Source organism: Clarias gariepinus, chromosome 22 (assembly GCF_024256425.1).
Source record: "Clarias gariepinus isolate MV-2021 ecotype Netherlands chromosome 22, CGAR_prim_01v2, whole genome shotgun sequence".
Classification (NCBI taxonomy): Eukaryota; Metazoa; Chordata; class Actinopteri; order Siluriformes; family Clariidae; genus Clarias; species Clarias gariepinus.
In genome coordinates, this window is record NC_071121.1 from 15,483,338 (window position 1) to 15,511,266 (window position 27,929).

The 27,929-nt window shown below is 41.4% G+C and overlaps 1 protein-coding gene across 3 annotated transcripts in view; it reads right to left on the minus strand.

Moving 5' to 3' along the window:
* Window positions 1–1,064: 1,064 nt before the first annotated feature.
* Window positions 1,065–27,929, minus strand: part of arhgap46b (Rho GTPase activating protein 46b) — a 76,424-nt gene continuing 49,559 nt past the window's right edge. Inside the window, exons 1-9 of one of the 3 annotated variants that reach the window (XM_053482378.1) lie at window positions 26,711–27,371; window positions 21,537–22,602; window positions 17,345–17,981; window positions 16,684–16,788; window positions 8,407–8,480; window positions 7,342–7,541; window positions 4,725–4,816; window positions 4,441–4,610; window positions 1,065–3,490 (exon numbers count right to left, since the gene is read on the minus strand). In XM_053482378.1, coding sequence (XP_053338353.1) covers window positions 3,296–3,490; window positions 4,441–4,610; window positions 4,725–4,816; window positions 7,342–7,541; window positions 8,407–8,480; window positions 16,684–16,788; window positions 17,345–17,981; window positions 21,537–22,556 — 2,493 coding nt within the window. In that variant the 5' untranslated portion in view covers window positions 22,557–22,602; window positions 26,711–27,371 and the 3' untranslated portion in view covers window positions 1,065–3,295. Of the gene's footprint in view, window positions 3,491–4,440; window positions 4,611–4,724; window positions 4,817–7,341; window positions 7,542–8,406; window positions 8,481–16,683; window positions 16,789–17,344; window positions 17,982–21,536; window positions 22,603–26,710; window positions 27,372–27,929 lie in introns of those variants that run through there. The other 2 variants (XM_053482377.1, XM_053482376.1) reach the window with 2 other exon arrangements.

A 27,929-nucleotide genomic window follows, 5' to 3' on the forward strand; every position in this document is an offset into this window, starting at 1 on the left:
TAACTATATGTATAAATATTTCATTAAGCTGTGTAAGTTTCAACTACAGAATTTTAATATCATACAAAGAGCAGCAATGGACTGAGTGTGGGTGTACAGTAGTGTACTTTATTGTGACCTGGGAGGCTTGTGCAGTGCAGTAGTTGACCAGCAGGGGGAGAGCTTGTTCACTTTTTCTTTTTGTATGCCTTTGGTAAAATTAAATCCTTTTTACTATTGTAGATTTGAACAGGTAATGTGGTCTTGTTAGAACTTTTCTCCATCCTCAGTAAAGCTGTGGTGATGATCAGATGTGGTGAACACTATTGATGATAGTGTTTTGCATGTTTTATATGATGCGTAATTGTGAAATCCTTTTTAACCCCTATATTGGTTATTGATGTGGGAAAATAAGACTAGAATTAAGGTTTAAAATGCAAAAAATGTACATAAATATGCAATGAAGGAAATGAGAAACTGTGATTAAGGTTGAGCTTAATGTTGCAATTAGCTAGAAATACCGCAGAGAGCGGTAGTCATTAGATCGCTAACTATTAGCATTGTTTGCCTGGCTGCCATTAACTGCAAAAACATGTTTATTATCTCATTCCTACCTTTTGCTTATGATTAGAGCCATTTATCTGAATTTAGTCCCGGCTTTTAGAGCAGTAGTCATCTGAATGCACGGCTGATTACAGTCTAATGGTGCTGGCTCACAGTGAAATTATTTAATGTCTGGAGTAGATGTGATTGAGATATCAGCGGGAAGATGTGGTACTTAATCTTTAACCCATCTAACTACCCTAGAATTGTACTAATTTGAGCCGCAGAGCAGGACGGATCGACACAATATGGGGAAAACACCAGACAGATGTAAATCAGTTACGCGGTCCTGTCTGGATCCTTCTGCGCTGTGCTGAAGATGGCTTGGTGGTTTGTAAGCAATAACACAGTACACCATGTTCAATTCTACAACATTTGCGTTTCAATGCAATATACATGTTTTCTGAAAAAAAAAGACAGAAAAAAAACTTTATAGATGAGAAAGGGATGTATTTCTACTGAGAAACAAAAAAAATCACAACTTGATTCAAATTTATAAATTTTATTCTTTCTTTCGAAACGATGGAAATTAAATGTTTGCCATCCATCTTTTTTTTCTAGCTGTCCCCATCAGAGGCCATGGAGAAAAATATATTTACAATGCGAGTCGGAGGTCATTAGTCCCTGCAAGGATCAGAGAGAGCCGTAAAGGCAGAGGACATGCGGGTAAGTGCAATACAGGAGCATAGTGGAGGTCAACAACACACACACATGCGAGTAATGTGGCTGTTTTCTGCTACAGTTCTGTTCACTATTCAACATAATCGTCAAAAATATTAGATTAAAAAAAACATGACAAATGACAGATCTCTGAATGGACGAGAGATGTAAGTATAGCTTCATGGATGTAGTAATGTTTGTTTGAAAAGGGAGAAGTTTGGTAAAAACATAATCGGAGACGTACAGTCATATTTACAGAAGAAGAGAGAGAAGTCAGTGGCGTGGGCATGCTGATTAGTCATGTGGGAAAATTCTTGGATCTGATGTCTAAACAAACAATGATATGGGACTACAAGAGGCATCAGCAGGATTACTGTGTTCTCCACCGGATCAGGTCTCGTGTTTTTGCGTGGATTGAAACAAACGACGAAAAGAAACAAACTAGAAAAAATGACTCCGGCTGTGTAAAGTGAGCTATCTGACAGTGTGGAGCAGCAGGACCCAGACAGATAGTTGCGGAAATGTCAGCATGGAGTTTTAACAAGCAGCTAATCGTGCCTGACTGTTTTCGTCTGATAGAACCGTCTTATTTTGGGGTGCACGTTTTAACAAAAACAGAAGTCAGGGTGTGCTGTGTGCAAAAACACATGCGGTCAAAAACCCTGAAGTCTCGCTCCAAAATCAGAAGCCAAAACGCTCCCATGCTGATGCTAAACCCTAAAGTCTGACCACAAGAGCTAAATATACTACAGCCTGGGTCCTGGCTACGTCCTTAACCGCACATCTGAGATATGAAATCGGCCCCGTCTTATGGAAAAATAACACAGTAAAAATTATGTCCGTGAAGCTTTGCAGTCATCCGTGTCGTCCGCGGATGGAGTCATGTTTTAGTCTTCAAGACGTGGGTTTGAGAACTGATGAAAGCTCATGCATGAGTGACAAAACGTTTTCAACACGAGCCCAGTCGCCTCCAATCACCACTACCAGACAACCCAACTCCCCGGAGTCAGGACTGTAAATGGTTGCCGAAGTTGCCGGAGCGAAAAACTGTATATCGTCTAAGCGTGCGATCTCGACTGCTCGGATGCGGTGAATAGACCCGCGTGCCTTTCTGCTGACACACGCCACGGAGAAAAAATAGAATGCGCTACATCAAACACATCGTTTCTTTGAAGGAGATGAGATAAAGGAGAGTTGGTTTCGAAGCACCTTCCATGCCTTGAGCTTTTGATTACACAAGGATGACCTTTCAGAAAGCCATCACACACACACACACACACACACACACACACACACAGTTGACTACAGGCACCAGGTTCAAAGTCAGCAGGCCGGGACGAAGCCAACAGATTTGTCTTCCAGACACACGTCAACATAAGCAGTTTACTCACACACACACTCACACACACACACACACACACACACACAGATCTTTTTTAGTTTGCAGACCATCTAAGACCAAAAGAGAGCCTCATACACTCCTTAGCACAAAGATTAGTATCTATTAAATATCCGACACACTCAAACCATATTAAATTAGAGAACTCCACTGGACAAAAAAGATAGCAGTTGTCCAAAAATAATGTCCGAACCCAACTTGTTGAAAAGAAAGAGTTATTAGTAATAACACAAAGAGTCACAGATCCCTGCACTTTTGGTTTCACATGTTAACAGTCTGATTGCTGCAGATATGCTGGAGTTTACTTCCGAATCCATTCATTCTTTCTGCTACAAGGCATCGGAGCATTTCCTCAAAATGTCTCGGGGGTCGATTCAGACAGAAACACCTCCAACGAATGCTGCTATTCAGTGAATCAGTGAGTCACTTGCTGGTGATTCATATCTGGAGCGTTTATCGAAGACGTTTAATAAGCGGACGAGATTCTCCATCACTTTCCTCAAGACACCAGAACGTCTTTTTTTATTCTTTTCTCAGAGTTATAAAGCACTGACATGTTAACACGCAACAATGCCGCAGGTCAAACCCTGTAAAGAAAGCGACACCCATGGACACGCGGATTTGCAGGGAGGCACGCTGATATAGGTGTAAAATTCACACAAGGTCCTTGATGAAGCTGGTGTCCAGATGCACGATGAGGATGCGGAGAAAGGACATTTCCTTGCGCGTGTTCTCGAATATGATGCGGGGGTCGTCCGACTGGCAGCGCAGGCAATTGGGCGCCATCACCATGGCCAGGTTGTTCACATCCATCTTGGTCTTACTTACATTCACTGGCTGTGCAAAAACCTGAGGGAAATATGGGAAAAACTTTTCAGAGATTTTTTTTTTCATTTAAGTCACTTGTGTAACTATTTTTACGTTAATAATCTGAAGATAAGGACTAACATAATACCTGACTCACTAAGAGATCTGATCAGTCTTTATTACAGCAACATTAGGAAAAGCCTCTATTATTGTTTATTGTTAGTTGCTTTTGTTGAAAAAGTGGACTGAAACCCTGTGAGATCTGAAGTGGCTGTGCACACCATTTAGAAAGAAATATGTGTAACTTTTTTTATTACCTGGAACTTTACAGCAATAATGCAGTGCGCTCGAGTAAAGACTACATTACATTACATTATTTTGTGTGAAAGTCTAATAAATAAGTCCACAGGGGATGAAGTGGCAAAGCACCAACTACGTTAATAGCTGGTTTGCACTTTTGCCCGTCCAGCTGAGAAAATGATCTACGATGCCACTACAATGCTGAAGGATAGGATTATCTGCCCTTAACGAGTTTTAATACGGCAGCGATCTACCGACAAATACAATCGGTAGTTTCACATTTTATAAATTATTCATTAAAAAATGAGCACTGTATCTTTTTTGTTTGTTTCTAGTCATGTTAAATGCTAGAGAATGTCTGCGATGTCTGTTAGCTCCTTTCATTTTAGTTCTTGCATTAGAGCAGCTTAATTAAGCAGCTTAAATCACTCCCTTAATAGACCCTTAAAGTAATGAGACAAAAAAATGTAGCTTTTCTTGTCACAGTGAAAGTGTTAAAAAAAAAAAAATCCTTTGTCCGGACAAATTGTGTTGGAAAATCCCTTTCCATGACGTTATAACTTTACAGCTATTGCAAAGCACTGACACTGGAGACTCCTCCAAAAGTGTACGCTGTCTCCTCAGAGAACAACGTATCATATTGATGAATAAGTGTGAATAAGTACATGTCTGAGAGTGTGTGTGTGGGATACCTGTAAGAAATGGATGAAGTAGCACAGAACCAGTCTGTTAAGCTCTGGTAAAGCCTGGACTACACTGATGGCCGCATCAGCGTCCTCATAGTGACTGATACACTGCGTATAGAAACTCTGTGGAATCACCGGCTCCTCCAACTCCCTGTACCAGAGCTTCAACAGTGATGCTGAGGGAGTGAGACAGAGATAGTTAATAACCACAGCCTTGTCCATCAGTCCCATGTAAATATTTGAAACAGGTTACATTAGATCACAGGAAACTTTAATGATGTTGCGATTACCGGGGACATTAGGGTCAGAGAGGTTTTCTGGAATTTTCCACTGGTCCACCTGTAATTTGAGGGCATTCACTTCATCTATATCTCCTGGGACTCTGCAACATTAACACACACAGCACCACTCATTACATTTAAAGCTCAGCTAGTGTGCAGCATTCACTTAGGTTATTTTTGGATATTTAGATCAGAGCAGGTCTCATAATGCACGCGCGCACACACACACACACACACTTTTTTAAGGACCTCCAAGACATCTTTAAAGTTTAAGACATGTAACCTTTAATCAAAGAAAACGGAGTGAGGTCATGTCTGTGACCCTGTTCTAGTAGTGGAGGAGAACACTACAGATGAAAAGGAATGGTATTTTATTTGGTTATTATATTTATTTGCCAAAATGACTGGTCTTTTATATGAAATTAATTTAATCTACTACTTAATAAGGTAAACTGAACTTTAGTGCAGCTGGTACACACAGGTAAATGCCCAATGTGTCTATTAGTTGTACAGTTGGATATACAGTATTGTGTGTCACAGTTCATTTCTTTGTATTACATTGAATTAAACAATATAGATTCAATTAAAGAAATTAACAAATACAACACATTTTTTACAGCGACAGGCTGCAAAGTGCTTAAAGGTACGATTTAAAAATTGGTTGTTTATGTAATAACCTCAGCAGCAACCTCATTTCCCCTCTCGTCTGTTCCATTCAGCATCACTAGTAGACTAATCCTGATCATCTGTCATCATCTACACCTCACATGGTTCATATCTTAAGTGAAATGCTTTTTTTATGCTTGAATGATTCATAGGTCACTATGTGGCTTAAAAAACACTAACATTCCTCTGAAACTGAATGAAAGCAAAAAACTTGCCAAAAATAAAAGCAAAAAAATTATAATAATAATAAAATCCTTTAGTACGCCTGGAGAACTATTACTCAAAACTACATTTAAAATACAAGTCTGGCTCTCTAAAAGCAAAACATGAAGCAATGAGGGGTGGTTTGCACAGTTATTTAGTCCATGCACTTTTCATATCATGGAACATTTTTCATTTAACAAAAGATCTCTGAGTACAAACAACGAAAGCTATATTTAGATGAATCTGAAGACAAACCCACATGAACATGCTTCAATTCCATTTCATAAAAGAAAAATCCTTGAATGTGCGTTTGTGCGTGTGTCCTGTGCACAGGAACAAGTGATGCATTAATAAAACACCCAGGCCCTGAAGCAAATAACCCTTTAAACCTGGGCATTAAAAATAGAAGACACCAGACAAACAAATGGTGAGAGACAGATTTCCTGACAGGACGCGCACAGGTGACGAGCATCATAAAAACGGTCATTAAAAAAGGGAAAGAGAGCGATGGAAAGAATGTGTTTGTCGTTTTTAGCTCCACATGTACACTGTAGCATGAGGTGGAACATATCCACAGTGCTGCACTTATTATTGGCATATGAAAGGAAAAACTGATCCCACACTACCACTCGCAGTGTGATAAACAGAGCATTAATATAATTCATGCGCTCATATATCTGTCACGACCCTGGATAAATCTGCCGTTACATCTGTTTAGCAGTTTGGTGTATCGAAGCGCTCTCTTTCCGAACACACATCAGCTGGCCTTCAATGAAAGGCTGTTCCGTGTTAGTGATTAATCCCTTTCATTTTGTTTGCCTTTTGGCCAAATGTCTAACAAATGGGGGTCAGTTTGGATAAACAGCTCCTGTAGGGACCACCCAATGACCAGGGATTTCTCAGAGCTTCGAAGCATCTGTGAAGATGACACTTAACAGAAAGCTAGTTTTCAAGGCTTGAGGAGGACACACACACACACACACACACTTGTTTGGCTGCTATAATTATCTAGATTTTTGAAAAGGAGGAATGATGAACTCTTATCCTCCCTCAAGGTTCAGTAGTGTTTTTGGAACCTTTTATTGTCATCATCGGTAACACAAAAGCAACTCTATATATCCCGTCACATGTTCGGCTCAGCCCTTCTGCAGAAAATAAACACTGCTATGTATGTATGCAACCTAGCAGCTTATTTAGCTGCAAGAAATAGTTGCAATCAAGGTCCGTAATTATGCATAATCAAAAATGCTTTTGGATAGAAAGGCCACACCTTAACTCCATGCATTTCTGTTTGCATTCCACTCCTCATAACAAAAATGATCCATCTCTGTCTCTTCAAACAGTCTTACACCATCATTAGTTAAAGGTGTGCTCTGCACTGAGAAAGGATTTGACTTTTTGACTTTAAGGAATGCCTAAATCAGAAAAGCACTGAGAGAATACCAGGGTGGGTCTCTATGATGCCACAGGCAGGGAGAATAATAGCATTCTTCTGTAAGAGAAAAGGACGGTATCACTTTCTTTTCCCTGTATTGTAACTACAATCACGTCTGTGAGCTCCAACGTCAGATACTGCTTTAATCCAAGCGTCCTCTGCTGCGGCAAGTATTAGAGAAAAAAGTGTGCTTCTCTGGCTTTGTGCGTCATGGAGGAAAAATGTGGTTGGTAATTGTTGTTTGATATGAACATGCCAGTTTATGTCTTCAGCATGTTCATGTCCCTATTAGCTTTCTTTCTATATATACACATCTCGTACCTGAAGATTCCCTCGGTCTGGGCTCCACCGAGTGCCAGAACGCACTGAGATAGCTGCACCTGCACCCAGGGCAGCCTCCTGTGAGGGAACAGCTGGCTCTGCCTCTCCATAATCTCCTCCAGAGCGCTCCCGAACAGCGAGGGCGTCACTATGGCGTTCCTCCCGTGATCAATCTCATCCAGGGTAGGTTTCCTTAGACCCTTTGGAGTGACAAGGAACAAGAGTGAGTCTCACACATTTTGAAAACCTGTTGAACGTCTTATACAAACTGGTCACATGAAGTTGACAGGAACACACTTTGCTTGTGTTTTTTTTTTTATCCTTGAATTAGTTTAATTTTTTTCTAAAAACGTTCTTGACTTTTTACATGTCGACATCATTTTACTTTCAAAGAGAAATATTTGCCAATGATGGAGCAGTGGAAAGGCCTTTGATGTGCTCGAGCAGCCGTTTACTAGCACCACAACTTCACACTAACATCCAGCGACCAGCTGTGTGGTGCGCTGCTAAATTTAACACCTTAGTGAGAGGCGGTGGAGACAGTGGTGGGACGGCTGATTACAGGGTGGAGACTGGGGAAAGGACAGCGAAGGAGGTGTGACCCAACTACTGCATCTCTCTCTGCTTTGTTTCTCTGTGTGTGTATTTGTGTGTGTGTGTGTGTGTTTGTGTGAGCAAGATGTAAAGCTCTGGGGTTACTGTAACCCTCTTTCCCCAGTCTGCGTGGCTCTCATGAAGCTTTCTTAAGGCTGATTGCTAACACATGTAGGCACTTAGACACTGTTACACTATGTTACACTTCAGCAGGCTCGGGGCCAGCCTGAACATATTACAGCTTCTTTTCTCTCAGCAGCACCATAAACCTGTGGTTGTTCTCTCCGGAAAACCCTGTTTAAACCACTGACCTTTCAGATAGCTCATCAAGCCCATTCTGTTTACCCCAAGTGTGTGGATAGCTTTCAATCATCAACTGCTCGGTTTGCCCGCAGGCCCTTCCAGCTTCATTATTGTTAAGGCAGAAGGATAAACTGAAATGAGATAAACAAATAGGCACGCCATTCCTACCTTTTTACCCCCGGTCACCGCAACTTTCTGCAGCTTGCGGTAGCAGTATTTGGCGTAAGTGCTGATTGGCAGACCTGTGGAGGACACAAATAACAGATAAATAATCAACAACAGAGTTGAATAAATACAGCATTATGCACGAAGCTAAGAATAGTTTAGATCGTGTTGAACTTTCCACAGGGTCAATGGGGAGTTCCTGTAAAAACGGAATGTATTGCAGTCCCTTGCTAATAAGATTTTTTTTGTTGGAATATGAGTTGTGTCAAGCTAAACTTGCCTGTGTATATTTTAGTTACACTAGCGCATGCTCAGGGTTTAGATGAAAAACAGCTTGAGTGTTACTTAGGACGTTTCACTCCAAATTTGTCGAAGCTAAGAAAAATATACTGTACATGGCGTAAACCAAAAAAGCAGATGTCAATACAAATACACGCAAGTTCAAACACGCAAAGTCAAACAGATGCAAATTCTTCGGTCATTACTGCAGTACTACTTGGGAATCGAGGGCAAGTGTGACGCCAGCGACTTTATGAACACATTGCAGTGAAGTGATGGTGTTTGGAAGTAAAATAACTCTCATGGCCACAACTGTAACATTTCGGGCAGGTTAGAAGATGATGATGATATAAAATACAGTAACTATATTTCACAAAATGTATTATGAACCCTGTTCTCACATACTCGGAGAACTGAACACAGCTTGTGGCATTCCTTAGGAAAAAGATCAAGTGCTAAATGCACACTGACTAAGACCACGGGACGGCAGATAAGAGTTCAAGCCGCTTTAATATGGTGTGTTTCCTCACATCCTGTGGGATGTTATTGCCTAGTGGACTAGAATCGAGAAATCTGAAGCATGGCACGATCTCTGGACCACAGAAACAAAAATAACGGAAAGAAAAGGGGAAAAGAAAAGGAGAAGCAGATAAAGAAAAAGAAGAAGATAACCCGAAACAGAGGATGAGGTTTTCTAAAGCTGACGGAGAAAGGGGATGGGATGACCTCATCTAAACAACCACATTTTACAAACAAATAATTCTCCTTGAAGTTAACAACTGTGTAAACTTTACATGAAGACTTGAAGCTTATAGAAACAGCTACCAAGAGGTACAAGAGCATTTTTTTTGCATGTGATAAACAGAATAAGAGCCTGTTAGAAACGATCTACAATGAAAACATCAGCAGTATCAGTGTCTACTGTCAAGAGATTAATAAGAAGGATAGATTATATAAAAGTTTTCTAGAAACAGAATGGGCAGAGAAAAGTTTTTTCCCATTGCCGGTAAGATGTCTGAGCATGGCTGACTTCACACCTCTGGCAAAGCACCTCGTCTGGCTGAGCTGAAGAAACAAATGGTCAGCTTTTTATAGTCTACAACACACACACACACCTACAGTGCACCCTGGATGATTCAAAGCCACTTAAGATATGTTACAGCCTGCAAAGGCAAGTTTGTAACCTGAGCCAGTTTAAACCCCCTTAGCAAGGTTAGAAGCCAAAATGGTGGAGGAAAAGAAAAAGAAAAAGAAAAAGCATGGTAATTTTCTAGCTGATGTTTTACATCGGAGAGTCTTCAGTTATCAGGACAGTGAAAACACGAGCAGCACACGGGTCAGACATTTCACAAGCACCTGCTTTTTTCTGATCCATCTCACACCCACTGACGTTTCTCTTTCCCACTTTCGTTTCCTCTCATCTTTTTAAATCTACTTCCTCTTTCTATTTCTTTTTAATTTGCCCATTTATAACCATCCTCTTGTTTACATAATTTAAAAAAATAAAATAAAACTTCCTTTATTCATCCCTGATTAAGTACTGGTCATGTTTTCCCACCAACACGTCTCCTTCTCTGCCTCCTTCCTTCTCTTTCTCTCTATTTTTATTGTCTTGTTTTGTTTCTCTTGATCCTCCTTTGCTTGTGTGAGTCGCCTGGGGAAAAAACAAAGAACAGCCGACTGACACCGGTACTTCAGGCCAGACCAAGTGGGAGGAGATGAGTGAGGAGATGAAGAGGGAGAAAAAAGAAAGGAGATATAGCAATGGGCTGCTTTGCATACCAATACTCAATGCTGTAATGGCTTTTCTTTAATCCTATAGAAGTGAAGAATCTCAGCTTTTCAATGAAGTGCTTAACATATTAAGGAAAGCATCCTTTTTTTTTCTCAGAACCCCCGTGACCCTGCCCCGTCCACCCGCTGCCACACAACAGCCCTCCGCGCTGGCACAGTGAGAGGCCCCTGCATGAACCCTCTCTCAATGATTCAAAACCCCTTGAAATCTGCTCCACTTTCACAGGACTTCAGTTCTGGCACACAGCTCACGACGAGAAACAATTCAGCCCTGCGGGTTTCCTGAAGCCCGCGCTGCCCGCTAGTACTTTTTGGCAACAAAAGACTTTCCCTTAGTAAAGGTCTTTATCTTTCCATCTTTCTATCCTGTCAAGCCAGTTATTAAAAAGATGAGTTGATACATTGAAGACAGATGTGTGCATGTGTGTACAGACCATGCGGAAAATATTTTTTACGCTCTTTCACTTCTTTATCATTTCATTATCTTAGAGACTTGACAACTCAATCCTGGTTTGGTCTACAGACAGGTTTTTGCTTTTCTTTCTTTTAAATGTCCAATAGTTATAAAATCAGCTGCTCCGCATTCAAAGAAGTTAAAATCCTCGTTATGTGCAAATCTCTCATCACATCATAATACACAAATGACATGTTACCGTGCCTCAAAAACAAACAAAAAAAAAAAGCCTTAATTACCTAATCCTTGAGTGTGATGGTGTGCTTAGCAACTTCATGTCAACAGTAAACTCTGAACAGGCTGAAGTATTTACTATTATATTACTATTTACTAGATATACAGTCATGTGAAAAAATTAGGACACCCTTTGAAAGCATGTGGTTTTTTGTAACATTTTTAATAAATGGTTATTTCATCTCCGTTTCAACAATACAGATAGATTAAAGTAATCCAACTAAACAAAGAAAACTGAAGAAAAGTCTTTTCAAGATCTTCTGTAAATGTCATTCTACAAAAATGCCTATTCTAACTGAGGAAAAAGATAGGACACCCTTGCCCCTAATAGCGAGTGTTACCTCCTTTGGCTGAAATAACTGCAGTGAGACGGTTCTTGTAGCCATCTACCAGTCTTCGACATCGGTCTGAGGAAATTTTACCCCACTCCTCAATGCAGAACTTTTTCAGCTGTGAGATGTTTGAGGGGTTTCTTGCGCGTACAGCCCTTTTCAAGTCACCCCACAGCATCTCAATGGGATTCAAATCTGGACTTTGACTTGGCCATTCCAGGACTCTCCATTTCTTCTTTTTCAGCCAATCTTTGGTTGATTTACTAGTATGTTTTGGGTCATTGTCATGTTGCATGGTCCAGTTCCGCTTCAGCTTTAATTTTCTAACTGATGGTCTCACATGTTCTTCAAGCACCTTCTGATACACAGTAGAATTCATCGTGGATTCTATGATGGTGAGCTGACCAGGTCCTGCTGCAGCAAAGCAGCCCCAAACCATGACACTTCCACCTTCATGCTTCACAGTTGGTATGAGGTTCTTTTCTTGGAATGCTGTGTTTGGTTTACGCCAAACATGTCCTCTGCTGTTGTGTCCAAATAATTCAATTTTGGACTCATCTGTCCAAAGAACATTATTCCAGAAGTCCTGGTCTTTGTCAACTTTATCTCTGGCAAATGTCAGTCTGGCCTCGATGTTTCTCTTGGAAAGCAAAGGTTTCCTCCTTGCACACCTCCCATGCAAGTTAAACTTGTACAGTCTCTTTCTGATTGTAGAGGCATGTACTTCTACATCAACAGTAGTCAGAGCCTGCTGTAGTTCTCGAGATGACACTTTAGGGTTTTTGGAGACCTCTTTTAGCATCTTGCGGTCTGCTCTTGGGGTGAACTTGCTGGGGCGACCAGTCCTGGGCATGTTGGCAGTTGTTTTGAAAGCCCTCCACTTGTAGACTATCTTCCGGACAGTGGAATGGCTGATTTCAAAATCTTTTGAGATCTTTTTAAATCCCTTCCCAGACTCATAGGCTGCTACAATCTTTTTTCTGAAGTCCTCTGACAGCTCTTTTGTTCTCACCATGGTGCTCACTCTCACTTCAACAGTCAGGAGCACACCAAACTAAATGTCTGAGGTTTAAATAGGGCAAGCCTCATTCAACATGCAGAGTAACGATCTACTAATTATGTGCACCTGGTGTGATATACCTGTGTGAGATCTGAGCCAATTTAAGAGGGAATACATGTGAGGGTGTCCTATCTTTTTCCTCAGTTAGAATAGGCATTTTTGTAGAATGACATTTACAGAAGATCTTGAAAAGACTTTTCTTCAGTTTAGTTGGATTACTTTAATCTCTCTGTATTGTTGAAACGGAGATGAAATAACCATTTATTAAAAATGTTACAAAAAACCACATGCTTTCAAAGGGTGTCCTAATTTTTTCACATGACTGTACTATTACTAATATAATGTTATATAAAATTTTCGCTTTTAATCTTTTTAACTTTGGTGGCATTTTAGACTTAAAATCGATCAGCCACCAGAGGGCGTGGCGTGTACTATCTCAGGTAAAGGGGTTAATTGTGTCTTATAGCTTTAAATTAAGAACCTTAAAGTCGCATGGAACGTCAGGAACTGGAATCTAAAAAAAAGCTCTGCTGAGGTTTAAGGGTTGTATAGTCTTGTAAAGTCTATATACCGAAACAGAATATATTTGTTTCGATATAGACTGATAAGATAACAAGATTGTGTCAAGGACTAAAGACACCACATTTTTTCCTTTAGGGCAAAATCGGCCTAAACATACATACAAAACATACATACGATTTACATACAAGTTATCTAGACTATGAACTTAAAAAACACATGTGCACAAGAATGAGCTTTGAGCAATAATTAATCATATGTAGAATGAATTATTCAATGGTCATTATGTATTATCTTCACATTCATGCATATTTGATCATTAATCCATGCTCAAACACTTCTAGTCTGACCGGGTAGCAACAAATCACCCGGCTCGTGTTAAGCCGTTTTCCAAATCCTGCAACTTTGACCAATAAACAAAACTAATCCGAGGGGAAAGGCAGACACTTTACAATTGAGACAATGTACTCGGAGAATGTCGCAGGGCTTAAAGAGACCAGAGAGGAGGTCTGAGTTAGCCAGAGCTCCTGTCACACACCACTATGACTAATCTAACCTTTGTGCTTTAAGAGAAGAGCGTTTAAAGGAGCAGATTGTAATTTTCAGAGGGTGAAAATGCCTGTGAGGCGAATCCCAATTACAATAACACACTGGTAAGCCTATGCCTTCTCCTTAGCTCACCCACTTCCTCTATTGTGTCTGCTGCGCTAATGAATTGACCTTTTGTGGAAAACCGTTGTATACAGGCTGGGGACTGAGTTAATTTATAATCGGGAAAACTAAAAACCCTAAATCCCGAAAAAACGAATATCACCATGCTTAAAAATCCACCATCCAATCATCCTCTTAGCTAATAAGCATAAGATAAGGCAATCTCATTAAAAAAAATACATATATATATATATATATATATATATATATATATATAGTATATAATTTTAATCAGCTATGAGTCTGTGCATTGATTTATAAGCTGTGGTTTACGACTCAACTCTGACGCATCCCTGGACGCAGCTGCATGCGGCTCTGTGGTTGTTCTTTACCTCGCGAAAGCCTCTGAATATAATGTTGTACGAGCAGGGTCGGGATGACTTACACACGCACACTCATCCTGACTCAGCTAATTATACTCAGCTGAGCTGCAGGCGAGTGTGTAGAAGTGGTGAGTAACATCTGCACGCCACCGAACTAAAGATTCTCTCACGTTTCTCGTCATGGGAAAGAAAGAAAGAAAGAGAGTGTGTGTGATCATTGCATCTTGAGACGTTCCTACTGTGAGATGATTTGTTTCTCTCTGTGCGGCCAAGTTATTATCTGCTTAACGGGAAGCTTTATTAGCGTCACAGTCTTTGAAACTGGGAAATGACATAGAAGAAGAAAAAAACTGGATGAAAGTGGGCTCAGGTGGAAAAACAAAGAGGGTACGGTCTGATTAAAATACCCTCTACCTTCTTTTATCTGTTTCCTACTCAGTTTTTATTGCGTATCTTGTTAAAGGTCTTCACTCAAACCAGCGGGGTCTTCCTTTTCTCTCTCTCTCTTTTCTTTGCTCTCCTTCTTAATCTCTCACTTTCTCTAAGCACTTTGGAGGAGGACCAAAAGAGCGTGGGACTTGGAGATTATCTCGCTGCACTGAGCTCTAATCGTGCGCGCAAATGTGTGTGTGTGTGTGTATAGATATTTAAACAAACTGACAGACAGCCAGGAAACATGGAAGGAAGCTTTTTTTTCTTCTCTAATGTGTGTGAACTGGCTCATCATTATTATCATCTGCAACCGGTCAAAACATCACTCTGCTGAAATCCTCATATGTATCTCTGGATCTTAAAAACTGGCAAATAGTTCCAACTTTTTTATTTCCTCATACACAGAACATGCTTTTATTTAATTTAGAATCGGAACGTCTATGACTTTTAAATTAGCTGCGTTTAACTAACAACCACTTATTGAGGAGTTTTCCATGGGTATCGGCACGGCCTCTGGCCAAAGTGAAAAGATTCCACGGTACTTTGATTTCTACTTTGATGAGTCACGCATGCGACAGGAGTTTGTTTAGTGCACGCTTATACAGGCGTGCTGGAAATGGTGAGCAGCAAAACATGAGCAAAATATGAGATCTAAAGGTCATCAAAGTAAAGGTCAAATTCCTTTTAAATGTTTTCAATTTCATTTTTGCAATCCTTTTTTTTTACATAATTATCACAGTCCCAGATTAAATAAATCAGGAACTGTGTCATTTTCGTCCATGAGAATAGCAGAACATTTTCGTTCTTACAGTTTCCACAAACTGGAAAAACAGATGTCAGTTGCCTGATTTCTGGGAAACAGCCAAAAAAAGTTGCTTTTGACCCAAATTGCAAACTTTTCTTTCTCTACTTTAAGAACGTATAAACATACTAAGCCAGAATAGTGTAGAAATGTGATTATTTCTTGCCTGCAAAGATGATGCGGGATAACAAGCGGAGTCAAGTTTGCTTCTTGCTGGTGAAGTGTGAGTTTCTCATTCAGTACATTGTACAAATTTCATCAAATTGTTTCTTGGACATAAGTCTGATGAATTCAGTTGGTAATCAGATCAAGGCACTGTGCCATCATACATGGTAAGCAGACACAGCAGTACATACATACTGTAAGCAGCTAATAGAAGTGATACCTCTTCTCCCACAGGAAAAAGTTCTTTATAGTTGAGCAGAAATGTTGAGATTCTTTAAGTACATTAGGTTTCAAATGTAGCAGAAGGCATAATGTCCATGAGAGTAATGATAATGTCAAATAAAAAAGGTAATTGGCTCTTTAGCTTTTCAGTTTAAGAAGCAAGCAGATTTAAAAAGTAAAACCTTCTGCTTGAGATATATGCAAAAAGAAATCAGGTCTTTCAGGTCACAAAAACCTAGTATTTATAACTACAAAATTCATAAAACGAATGGACATTTGCCCTCAAGCACAGTGCGGTGATAAGATATTTGAACATTTGAACATTCAGCGAGTGAAATGCCTGATTCTTGAAAATCAACAGATAACTTATCGCCAACTTGTAGAAAAAAAAGCATCTGTCTGTGGAAACTGTACACACAGTCATTCACGAACACCACTTGCACAGTACAGGAACTCGGCCGGGAGTTATTGCCTTCATCCCCGCACAGTCCTGACCTCACTCCAAGGCATTTCTACATATGTTTAGGGACATATTAAAGGATTTCCTGGGAGGCCAGTGTTTCAGATGTGAAGCATGCAGTCTAATCATGGCTCTGGTGTACTGAAAAAACTTTCTTCCTTGATAGTATTTAAGCACCAGTAAGACACTGGGATAAGTGCATTAGCATCAATAAAGGGAGTTTTTACTCCAATAACTGTTCTGTTATTTCACACGACTTGACTTGATTATAGGCAGAAAGTTAAAAGGAGGGAAATGTGAAAGATACACAGTCCCAGGTCTTGTATACAAATATTTGATCCTTTCATTTAATAGGTTACACCGCTATGCATTTGCTAAACTACACCTTGTACCGTAAACAGCACAGCAATCCACCTATAAAAGTGAATCATCTCTGCGCGTGTTTGTCGATGGTTGTGTGTGTGTGCTTGTGTGTGTGCCATGCTTCACTAACATGTACCCTGTTCTTCCTCTTCTTCATTGTTCTGCTTCCTCTTCTTCCTGGACTTCGAGTTCTTCTTGTTTTTTATGTCCTGTTGTTCCACAATCCTTTGCAATACTGATAACAAAAAGGAAAGAAAAAAAAACTTTTATGTTCATACATTTATCTGCAAAATATCCACACACCCTTTAACGTTCACTGTGAAAAACGCATCATGCTTTGTTCCTTTGAACTATGACCTCAAGTATTCCTGGTGTTTTATTTTTCTCCCGTTCCCCAGCATTGCATCCTGTTTGAACAGGCACCAGGCCATCTTAATTTTAGTACAGAATTCAACATTGACTCTCGATGCGTACGAGGCAGTGCCCTAAGCCAGACAAGCGCACCTGAAACGTCAACATTTGCTGCTGGTTTTACAAAATGGCAGTAAAACACTGGAAGCTGAAATATACAAATGCATCAGCTACATACTGCGTGTATGCGGGAAACAAAAAAACAAATGCATTAGCTACCTGTTGTGTGCACTTCAAAAGCAAATAGAGCTAATGACTTTATACAGTGTGTACATGTTAATGATTGCTCGCACTTCTCGAAAGGGTTTAAAACCCACATCCACATTTTCCTTCACACTGAGTTTATGTTTATAATAAATACTTTACTCTTCAATACTTACTCTTCTTGTCATTACTGGGCTCCAGGTATCTCTGAATGTAGCCCTCAAGATAGCGTCTGAACTTGGGTGATGGAGAGAAGAAGGCCAGGCTGATGGCCATGAGCTCCCAGCCAGCGCAGAGGCTGCTGAGGTTCAGGTTGTCCGTGGTCTGGCGGATCAGCTGGACATACAGCTCGTCCCTCAGGCCTTGCATGCTCCAGCACTTGGTCACTACATGAAGGGCGACATGGCGACGGTCTAGGCGTGTCACTTGACGATCACCCATGTAAGTTTGGACCAACTTGAACATTTCACAAGCTTCTTTTTTGATGGCACGGTCGCTCGTGATCAGCATGGGCTTCCTGATGGAGGCATTGCTCCATGACAGCATGTTGGCGATAGAGATGCGTCGGCGCAGCAGGCCTCGCGTGTGCTGGTTCAGGTTTTTGGTGGCCCATGCTTCTATATCTGTGTCAACTGGGGGTTTGCACAGGGTAGAGTATGGGTACTGGTAGGTGGAACTAGGGGCAGGGGCATGCGCCTGGAGCGCAGGCAGCGAGGAGACGGAAGTGGCGCCGTGACGTGGCCCGTCATCGTCGTGGTCTTTTCCGCTTTTGGAGCGGAACTCAGGCTGGCTCTTGGATTCCAGTGTTCCTGCCTAAGTGATGGAAGAACAAGAAGTCATTCTGAATGTCAGGGACACATGAGTTCTCAAAGATATTTAACAAACCAAACCAGCTGCGTCAACTAAACATCTGTGGCAGGAAATATAGATGATTGATATGTTGACTTCTCTTGCTGCTATTTGAACAAAATCTGCAGCTTTTCTTTGAACAATTTGGTTACTGAGGTTAAGGTAACGGCAAATACGGATGTCAGTGACAGGTCCTTGCAAGGATAGCAAGACAAATGTGTGTGTGTTTGCTGTGTGTGTGGCATGTGATACGCTTACTCATTTCTCCGTAACCAGAACAGGATCGAATGCCTGGAAACATCTGCACAAACTGCACTTGCTTCCCAAAATAGGGAACCCAAATTCGTTCTGATGGAAATTCGTTTAGAAGATGAAACTCTTTCAGCCTTCCTTTTCTTCTCAACCACTCTGTCTGCTCTCAGTCCCTCCAATCCCTCTGTTCGGTACTCACCTCATTACACGACGCCAATCATAATCTATTTACTACATACGGTTCTTGATATCATGTTCTTTGCTTTACAAATCAGAGCATATCTCTTTAAAACATATGTTATTAAGCCGAGTGTAAAAGAGTGGCTAAAAGAAGAAGGTACCGAATGTGACATCACTGAACCACCAGCCCACCCTTTCATCAGAGAGGCACACTGAGGTCTCATAAGGATCATTGCGGCTAAAGAATTACCATCAGATGACCACAGGCTTCATAGCCACATGTGACAGCGATCATAGCCACATGATAAATTATGCATATTATTATTAAAAATAATTGCTTAGATGAATTTGCCATGTAGTGCCATCTGTCAACTTCCCTTTTGAGGTGGGATTTTCCAAACTTCGCATATGTGATTTATGCTGCCTAGTTAAATGGTTAAGGTTTCATAAGACCGAGAGAAAGAGAGAGAGAAAGAGAGCGAGAGAGAGAGCGAGAGAGGGAGGGAGAGAGAGAGAGAGAGAGAGAGAGAGAGAGAGAGAGCATGCACTATGGTTGATTTAATGGTAAATGAAGCATGTGGAATTGTGGAGCAGTGAGCCATAAGAGCAGATCGCTAACACAGAGATTAAGTTCGAGATCCAGTCGTTCTGCCCACATTACAGTCACGTCTTTCCTGACCGCTCCACCCTCTGTCTTGACTGCTTTACCTCATTTTCTTCATCCGTGCTTAAAGATTTATATTACCACAGAAAAGTCAAGGTTGGTATCCTAGCCTGATTTGTGACCTTCTTCTAAATTACGCTAACAATACCAGCTTTTTTTCTTTTCCACGCTGTCCTGTTCAATCAGTCATGGGTCACTTTTCTGCTCGGACCCTTCAGCCTGTTGGCTAAAATCCCTCCAGGCATCTGTTTCACTCCCTACGACTCCAGACACCAAATGATGATTCCTTTTTGACACAGCCTGTGTGCACACAAATTGCTTATCATGTGTAGGGTTGTGGGGGTTGGGGGAGGAGACAATCTCAGGATGCTTAAGGCAAAGGTACACCTGAACTGGATTTCAGCCCATTGCAGGACGCACTCACACACCCACTCATACACTACGGGCAATTAAAAAAAAAAAACAACACACACACACTAACCAATCAACTTACATGTATGTCTTATAGACTGTAGGAGGAAATCCACCAAGCACGGGGAGAACATGCAAACTTCGTAACACACGGGCTGAGGCAGGTTAACTGTTCCAGTTATGAGGTCACTCGGAAAGCAATCTTTAAAAATACAAATTCATCTAACATATCTTGACACACACACACAAACCCCTATTGTCTGCAAAAACAAAGCACTGCAGTAGGTGAAGGTGGCGCTCACGTTTTTTCCCTACCGTTCCACAGGGATGTTCTACACGTTTCACATTTGCAATAAAAATACTTTTGGAAGCAGACCAAGGCACCTACTATGACAGAGGTAACAGAGAAAGACAAAGACACAGAGGAAGTTTATTTAGTCTGAGGTTAATCTGTGTTAATTATTTCTTTATATAACAGCAGCTCTAATAATAGTGCTGGCTGCACAACTTATGTTAACACGCTTATTGTAAGACGCTGTTGTTTCTATAGCAACGACTAAAAAAGTGTGCAGTTGTTGATATGTTGTTGAGTGCTTTACGAAACAGTCTACAGTTTGTAACAATTAATCACTACTCTTTAGGACTGATACAGGTAACAAGAGGAAGTAGCTTAACATCAAACACATCTACAAATGGATAAAATGTGCAACGTCTCATTCTTTATTAAACACAAATACATTAATAATTGAGATAGTCCTGTGGTACAAGATGAAACAAAATGCGTAAGATGTTGTGTTATTTAAAAAGTATCACCTCATTTCGTACGTATTTTATTATAATAAAAGGAATCTGCTTTCATTCTCATCTCTCTCTCTCTCTCTCTCCACCTGACTGAGTGATAAAATGTCCCAGGCTGACTCTATCCTTACCCCTCTCTTTATTACTCATCATCATCATCATCATTCATTTATACTCTCTGATTTCCGAAATAATTGACAACAACAGCTAAATAAAAAAATTGAACTGAAATAAGCACTTGCACTAAAAGCAATCCATGAAATTTTAACACACCTAGTTTGTCATGCGAATAAGGAAATCATATAATTAATAATAAAAATGACTCTTAATTACTACTAATACTCACTTACATTTCAGTAGCCAAAACGTCTTTATGTGTGTTTTTGTTTTTTTTATAAATGCTGTAATTTTTATCTAAAAATTATCTAAAAAAACAAACAAAAAAAAACAGTAACCAGCCCAAAGTCCCCTACAAACTGTTAGATATTCCTATCCTTGTGGACACACACACACACACACACACACGCACACACACACACGCTTGTTCTGGAATGGAACACTGGAACACTTGCTCCCTCTGAGACAGGAAGCTCTTAGTGCCTCACTACTGTATTGTTTCCACGGCGAGCGGATGTAGACCGATGTTTTGCTTTTCAATTCCAACAAAGCAACTGAGAAATGCTGTGACTACGGCCCAAACTGAGACAAAAGAAAAGGCAGGATAGACAGAAGGAGTGAAAGTAAGAGCATTAAAGGAATACTACTGAATGTATCTGGGAATCTCTATTCATCATAACTAGAGTGATTGTCAAGAACAAGACTTGTTTTTGCATGAAAAAATATAGCTTTTTTGAACCTTCCAGTAGCACACCTTAACTACCATGGTACCTCAGCATATAGACGCCCTGCCTTGCAAATTTTCATCTTAAGAACTTAAATTCTGCACTAGTAGAAAACGTAGTAGAAAACATGGATGCCAAGAATATTAGCAAGGAGTGCAGCAAGAAGAAAACCGAGCTAATGTTTATGAATTTTTTCGCCTAAAGAATTGGATCACTTTAGCATAACACTGTGATCTGTTACTAAGTGCAAGAGAAATTATTTCATCCCACTCTGATCTGTTATAGGGGATTGTGGAAACCATGTAAACTTACACACAATAAATAAACCAGAGTATAGGTTTCAGTATGAACTGAAACTCGTCAATATTCTACCTGTGAGGGTGATGCAGGCGGCTCTGGAGAAGACAGACTAGTATGAGATGCTTCACTCTTCTCCAACGAATCCACCTTCTCGTACGTCCTCTTCTGCCCTCCTGCTAACCCCTCCTGTGACATCATTGCCGCATCTCCGTGTCTGCTGTACAGTGAACGCTCGCTGCCCATCACGTCCTCCCCTGAGCCTGAATTTGGACCAGGCAGTGTTGTGCTCTTCAGCGAACCTTCGGAGCTCATTAACGCCACTTTCATCTCAGCCATGAGCTTGTCATTGAGATCACTGCCACTCCCCGCCCCGTGCCCTGGCACTACCCTTCTGCGGGTTCTCCTGCGCAGACTCGGCGAGGGCCCTGTCGAGTAGCCCGAGTCCTGGTAGGTGACAGCGGAGGGGGGTGGATACTCCTGAGATGCCAGGCTGCTCTGACGGCTGTGCCACGGCTGCTTTTTCTCCACTGAAGCCTCCTCTTTTGGGCTTTCTCCCGCCTGGAGGTCCACGTTCACCATGTGCTTGATGCATTCACGCCCAGCTGCACTGTACTCGCCTGCCGAGGGATGGCGCTTGTGCTTCACTTGCGGGAACGGGAGAAGTTTAGTGGGTGGAGCCAATCGAGGCATGCTGTGTGTAGGTCTATATGGGTCGTGGGTCGGGTAGTCAGCCCCTTCCACCTCCATGTCGGCTGGTGGTTCATCGTAAATCGGTGGATCCGAAGCTGGAGGCTCATCGTAGATTGGCACAGGGGGTGTGGCGGCATACTGAGGGGAAGATGGGCGGACCACCTTCGCAGATGAAGGGACGCCAGAGCTGGGCATCACCATGCTGAAGTTGCCACTGTCGGACTTCTTGAGGAGATGAAAGGACTGCTTGGGGTCCATCTTGCCAAAGGAGGCAGTTCTGTTGGGGAGTGTGGGGTTAGGGGAGGGGGTGCTGCTGGTGGACTGAGTGATATTAAAAACAGGGCGAGGACTAGCAGGGGTGATGTGCTGGTTCCTGCCGGTGCTGTTCACTTTGACCAACATTGCAGCCTTGGAGCCGGGAGCAGGCTGCCATCTTGGATTTGGCTCTCTAAAACACATGGAAAGACAGAAAACATAAAAACTAAGTACCACAGTTCAAAACCTGCAACAGTAAATCAGAAAGTATGACGTATTTTACACTGTAAGGTTATAATTGCTGCATGCACTTACAAGCGTATTCACAATTTCCTACTGAAGCACGCACTTAGTACTGTTTGACTTTAAGCTTCTACACCTATATACAGGACTGATTTATAATCATTCCAGTGTCATCCAGTTTCACCCAAAGGAGGAGAAGTTCCCTTTTGAGTCTGGTTCCCTTCAAGGTTACATGCTTTTGTTCCTGGTTTGCTTTTTGGGGATCCAAATCTACACATGGGTTTCTGTAAAGCTGTTTTATTACAATGGCTAGTGGTGAAAAATTACAGCGAAGTGAAATAACAACTGTATACTGATTTAGGTTTATTTGACAAAATGGACTACAGGAAAACTTCAGGACACACCTTTTAATTCAATGGTTACACTTACTCACTCTCACTCATCGTCTATACTGCTTTATCCTGTATACATGGTCACGGGGGGTCTGCATCCTATCCCAGGAGACTTGGGGCATGAGGTGGGGTACACCCTGGACAGGGTGCCAATCCATCGCAGAGCACACACATTTATTAACACACTATGGGCATTTTGGGAACACCAATTCGCCTAATCTGCATGTCTTTGGACTGTGGGAGGAAACAGGAATACCCGGAGGAAACCCACCAAGCATGGGGAGAACATGCAAACTCCATGCACACAGAGACGGGAATCGTCCTGGAGGTGCAAGGCGACAGCGCTAACCACTACACCACCGTGCCACAATAGTCAACAGTTATTTAAGATACGACGGTCAGCTGTTCTGAGATAGTTCTTAAAAGAACAGTACTGTTCGAGGGAGTGGATTTCCTAGTAAACATTAAGCACCATGATGCAACTGGCTCTCTTAAGACCATCGCAGGAAAGCAAGACCAAAACTTACCTCTGCTGCAGAGGAGAAGTTTATTTAGTGTTACTAGCGTTAAAAATCACCAATCAATAGAACCTCAGATTAGAGGCGTTATGAAGGCTTTACAGAGCATACGTGGCAGACAAATGTCAATATCAAATAATATTATTGCACGTTTTGTATGCCTTCAGCATTGTTTTACAATGTAGAAAGAAATAAAAATAGCACTATCAACTTTCTCATATTTTTAGATGCACAAAGCTCAGATCTTTCTACAGTTTCCTTATAAGTCATAACCACGCTTGGGCATGAGGGCATTAAACTATGTGACCCTTCATTCAAGATAAAAAATAAATAAATCGGCGTCCTGCAGTTGTGCTGTATCGTATCACGAAATATCTCTTATGCTTATTAAATAAATGTGCCTTAATCCCAACTTGTCCGTATCTAACACAGAGGAATGCTTGGCTGAAATGCCCGTTCTGGCACTGGGTCTACAAACACATTCCTCTCTCTCTCACTCTCTATTCACATCTATCACACCGCTTTTAGGACACACCAGTATGGCCTCTAACACATGGAAAAATGAAGCGAAGGGAGACAAAAATATAAATAAACATGTCAGGGTGTGATGATTCCCTGGTATGATGTCTACTCTGATAAGAAAATGTGTGTGAATTTGGCTGTCAAACGTTTGTTTTTAAAAGGTGGATTTACTTTGATAAAATTACATTGGAATAATGTTGACTGAGTGCAATTTAAACTTTTGTTTGCTGTGGTGGGAGTGTTACGTGCTTCCCGCTGAGCGACTAGGAGATCTGCTGCTAATGATAATAAATAACAATGAGCGCCACAAACACCATAGTACAGTAGAGTAATTTGGGAGCTCAGCTAAGAAATCTAGACAGAGAGGTGACATTACAACACTAGGAGATGAGACACAGGGCTACACAAGATACACGTGCTGTGTGCTGTAAGCTGTTGCGTCTGTCCCAAACTCCGATCAAAATTCCAAACCCTGTTAGACACTCCAAAAACCTTGGACGTGGTCAAACATTAGGTAAATGAATCTAAATCAGCATAAATGCTCCAAATAAAGGTAAAAATTTTGTCGTTTTGAGATTGTATTTGCAACGTTGCTTTTGCATCATTCATTTAACACTATCTCAATGTCATTGTAACAATGTTGCGATGATAAAAGAGTTCAGAATTATAAACATAATGACGGGAATTTAAGACATCAAGGAATTAGAAGATATTATTAGTGTCATTAGATGACTTTGAAAAAATCAACTGCAAACCATATTCAAGCCATATCACCAAGAGGTAGTGCTGTTGTAATGAATATCAGCACACACCAAACAGAGCCCTTGATACATATGGCGTTATGTTTACAATCCTGAGCCACCTGATTAGAGAAGAAACAGCCAATCAGAAGTAGTGTGTGTTGGCTAGTTTTGTAAAGCTGGAAAAACATGTAGAGCGCGTGGGGGAGACACAGCACGCGCAAAACTGAGTTGTTGAGCGCTAGATGTCAGGAGCTAATTAGCTTTGTAGCAGTGATTAAAAAAACAAGGAAACGATTTAGAATGACTTAGAAGCAATTATTAATTAAAGGGAGTGCTGTTGTGATGAATATCAGCACACACCAGGTAGTGCTCTTGATCAGAGGTTAAAGAGAATAACATTAGCTATAACATAACATTAGATATAACATAAGAATAACATGATCTTCTATGCCTGGTTTTTTAAATGTCTGTCTGGTCAGACGGTTGCTCTCTCCTCAGTACGACGGACCGTACAGACCTACTTTCATCCATGCTGTGACCGACAGTTAGTGTAATTCAAGGTTATTTAATCACCAGGGACTCGAAGTGATACCTATAGTTAACCGTCCCGAGTGCTGTTACCGTCCATTATCTTCACTCGTGGAAAGCCACTCGTCCAATCAGATTACTTAGTCAGAACTACCTGCTGTTCAATATGAGATGAAACAGTTTTTACACACAAACACATGAAAGCACTCTGACGACTCAAGCCTGTGCACACAGTGACGTCTGGGTTCTGTTCTCTTAGCGTCTGAAGTGAGGACGGAGACTGCTTTAGGAAATCCACAGCTGAAAACACGATACACGACAAGCAAACACGCGACGTCGCAAGAACAGACTGGGGTGTGCTCTCTCCCGCTCGCATGTTATCCTCTTGTTACAGTCTTCTATAGGCTACACAATGTGTCTCAATCATACTTCACCTCTCACTCTCTAACACACACACACACACACACACACACACACACACACACTTTATATAAGAGAAAGTTGTTCCAGTGTACGATGAGATTAAAGGGGAAAAACATGCTCTCTTATAGTACGGTTCCCTAAACAAAACACTGCATTATACCACAACACACACATATACACACACATAAAACATGAAAACATCACACACACATACATGTGTGGAAAATACACTGGTACAAGTCTTACATTTAACTCAACCACACACACGTTTGTGTATGTATGAGCACGTGTTTTGCATGTGTCCCATGCCTTCATAGTCATGTGCATTTTTGATGTGGAATTGTGTGTGTGTGTGTGTGTGTGTGTGTGTGTGTGTGTGCAACATGATGTCATATAGAGCTGTGTTTTAGTATATTGAGTTTTGGTTCAGTGTGTATTTTCTGCATGTGTGTGTGGTGTGTTCATGTTTTATATGTGCGTGCATGTGTGTGTGAGCATGTGTGTGTGTGTCTGAGCATGTAATAATCTCATCTACTTCAGTTCTAACGGTTTCCTTACACACACACGCACTTCTATAAACACGAGTCGATCACACACCCACCTACACACTTCACTCTGAACAGCTCTCCTCTCACACACACACACACTCACACACACACAGCATTTATTCACTTCAACCCTAAACAACAACAACAAAGCAACAGGTGAGAGAACATAATGTAGAACACACACACACACACACACACACACACACACACACACACACAACTGCACAAAGAAGCTGACTAAACTAGCTCATAACTTTTTACTGTTTGGAAAGGCGTTATCACACACACACACACACACACACACAGAAATGTTCTCAGAGTTGGTTGTGTGGAAGTACGTATCTGTACACACACACACACACACACACACACACACACACTTACCCACAGAAGCGAGCGCTACAGGGGTGCTCTGAGTCGGTGTAAAAGCCCTGTTGAACCTCGCTGTGTGTGACGGGATCGGTGGAAAGAATAACAAGAAAAAAGAAAAAAACCCGAAGTGGTCCTCGTCCGGCTATTTTGGACTGACAGAGCTCCTACTGTTGAAAGCGTGCAGTGTTAATTCCACTCTTTAATCACACACACACACACACACACACACACACACACACACATACACACTCACACAGAAGGAGGGAGGACATGGCAAGAGGAAGAGAAGGAGGGGAGACCAGGCTCCGGTTTAGGCCCTCCTCTGTTTTTTTTTGTTTTTTTTTACGGTAGGGCAAATGCAAATCTTAAATCTGCCCCCACCACCCCCCAAACACACAAACACACTCACATACATACATACATGCAAACTTGACCGTGGGTGCTACCCCCTCCTGTCTCTGTTCCATGTATGAGAAACATCTTCAGTCCTCAAGACGCTTTCGTCCAACCCGGCGCTCTTTTCCTCTTCATCACGAGCAGTTATCTCTCATCCTCTTTTCTTTTCACTTCAAGAAATACAACTTGCTTCATCACTTGGCCTCGGCTTTCATTCCTTTACACCTCTCCCTCTCAAACTCTCTTGAGTGTCTCTCCGTTTCTTGGACACAATGCCTAGTTTGTCCTAACAGCTTGTGAAGTCTCTCTCTCTCTCTCTCCAAATTGTGTTGGTCAGTCCCACCCTTTGTGCCTGCCGGCTCACGGCTCCGAAAGTCAGCAATCTTTTCATAGTGTGAAGTAAATACAGAGTATACAATCTGTAAACAAAAACTGGAAGAGGAGAAAACTCCGAAACATTCCCTTTCTCCCTCTCGCCAAAAATATCAAGGATGTCTTTTAATATGTAAGAGATTAAAAGTGGATACTGATGTCTCTCTCTCTCACACACACACACACACACACACACATTTAAACTGTTCCTTACTCCTACAGTATTTCTTTCCTCTTCTTTCCCACACTTTGTATTCGTCCCTCTCTCAGACTTTCCCGCCGCAGCCATGCATGTGCCTGTGAGACGTTGGCTAATTTGCACAAAGCTACTGTTGATTCCCAGGTGATAAGAATCGCACCTTAAAACACCCACCCACACTCCCCCAAACCCAATACACACAACACACAACACAAAGGAAACATGCACGGGATAAAAAAAAAGGGAAATAAATAAAGAATCTGC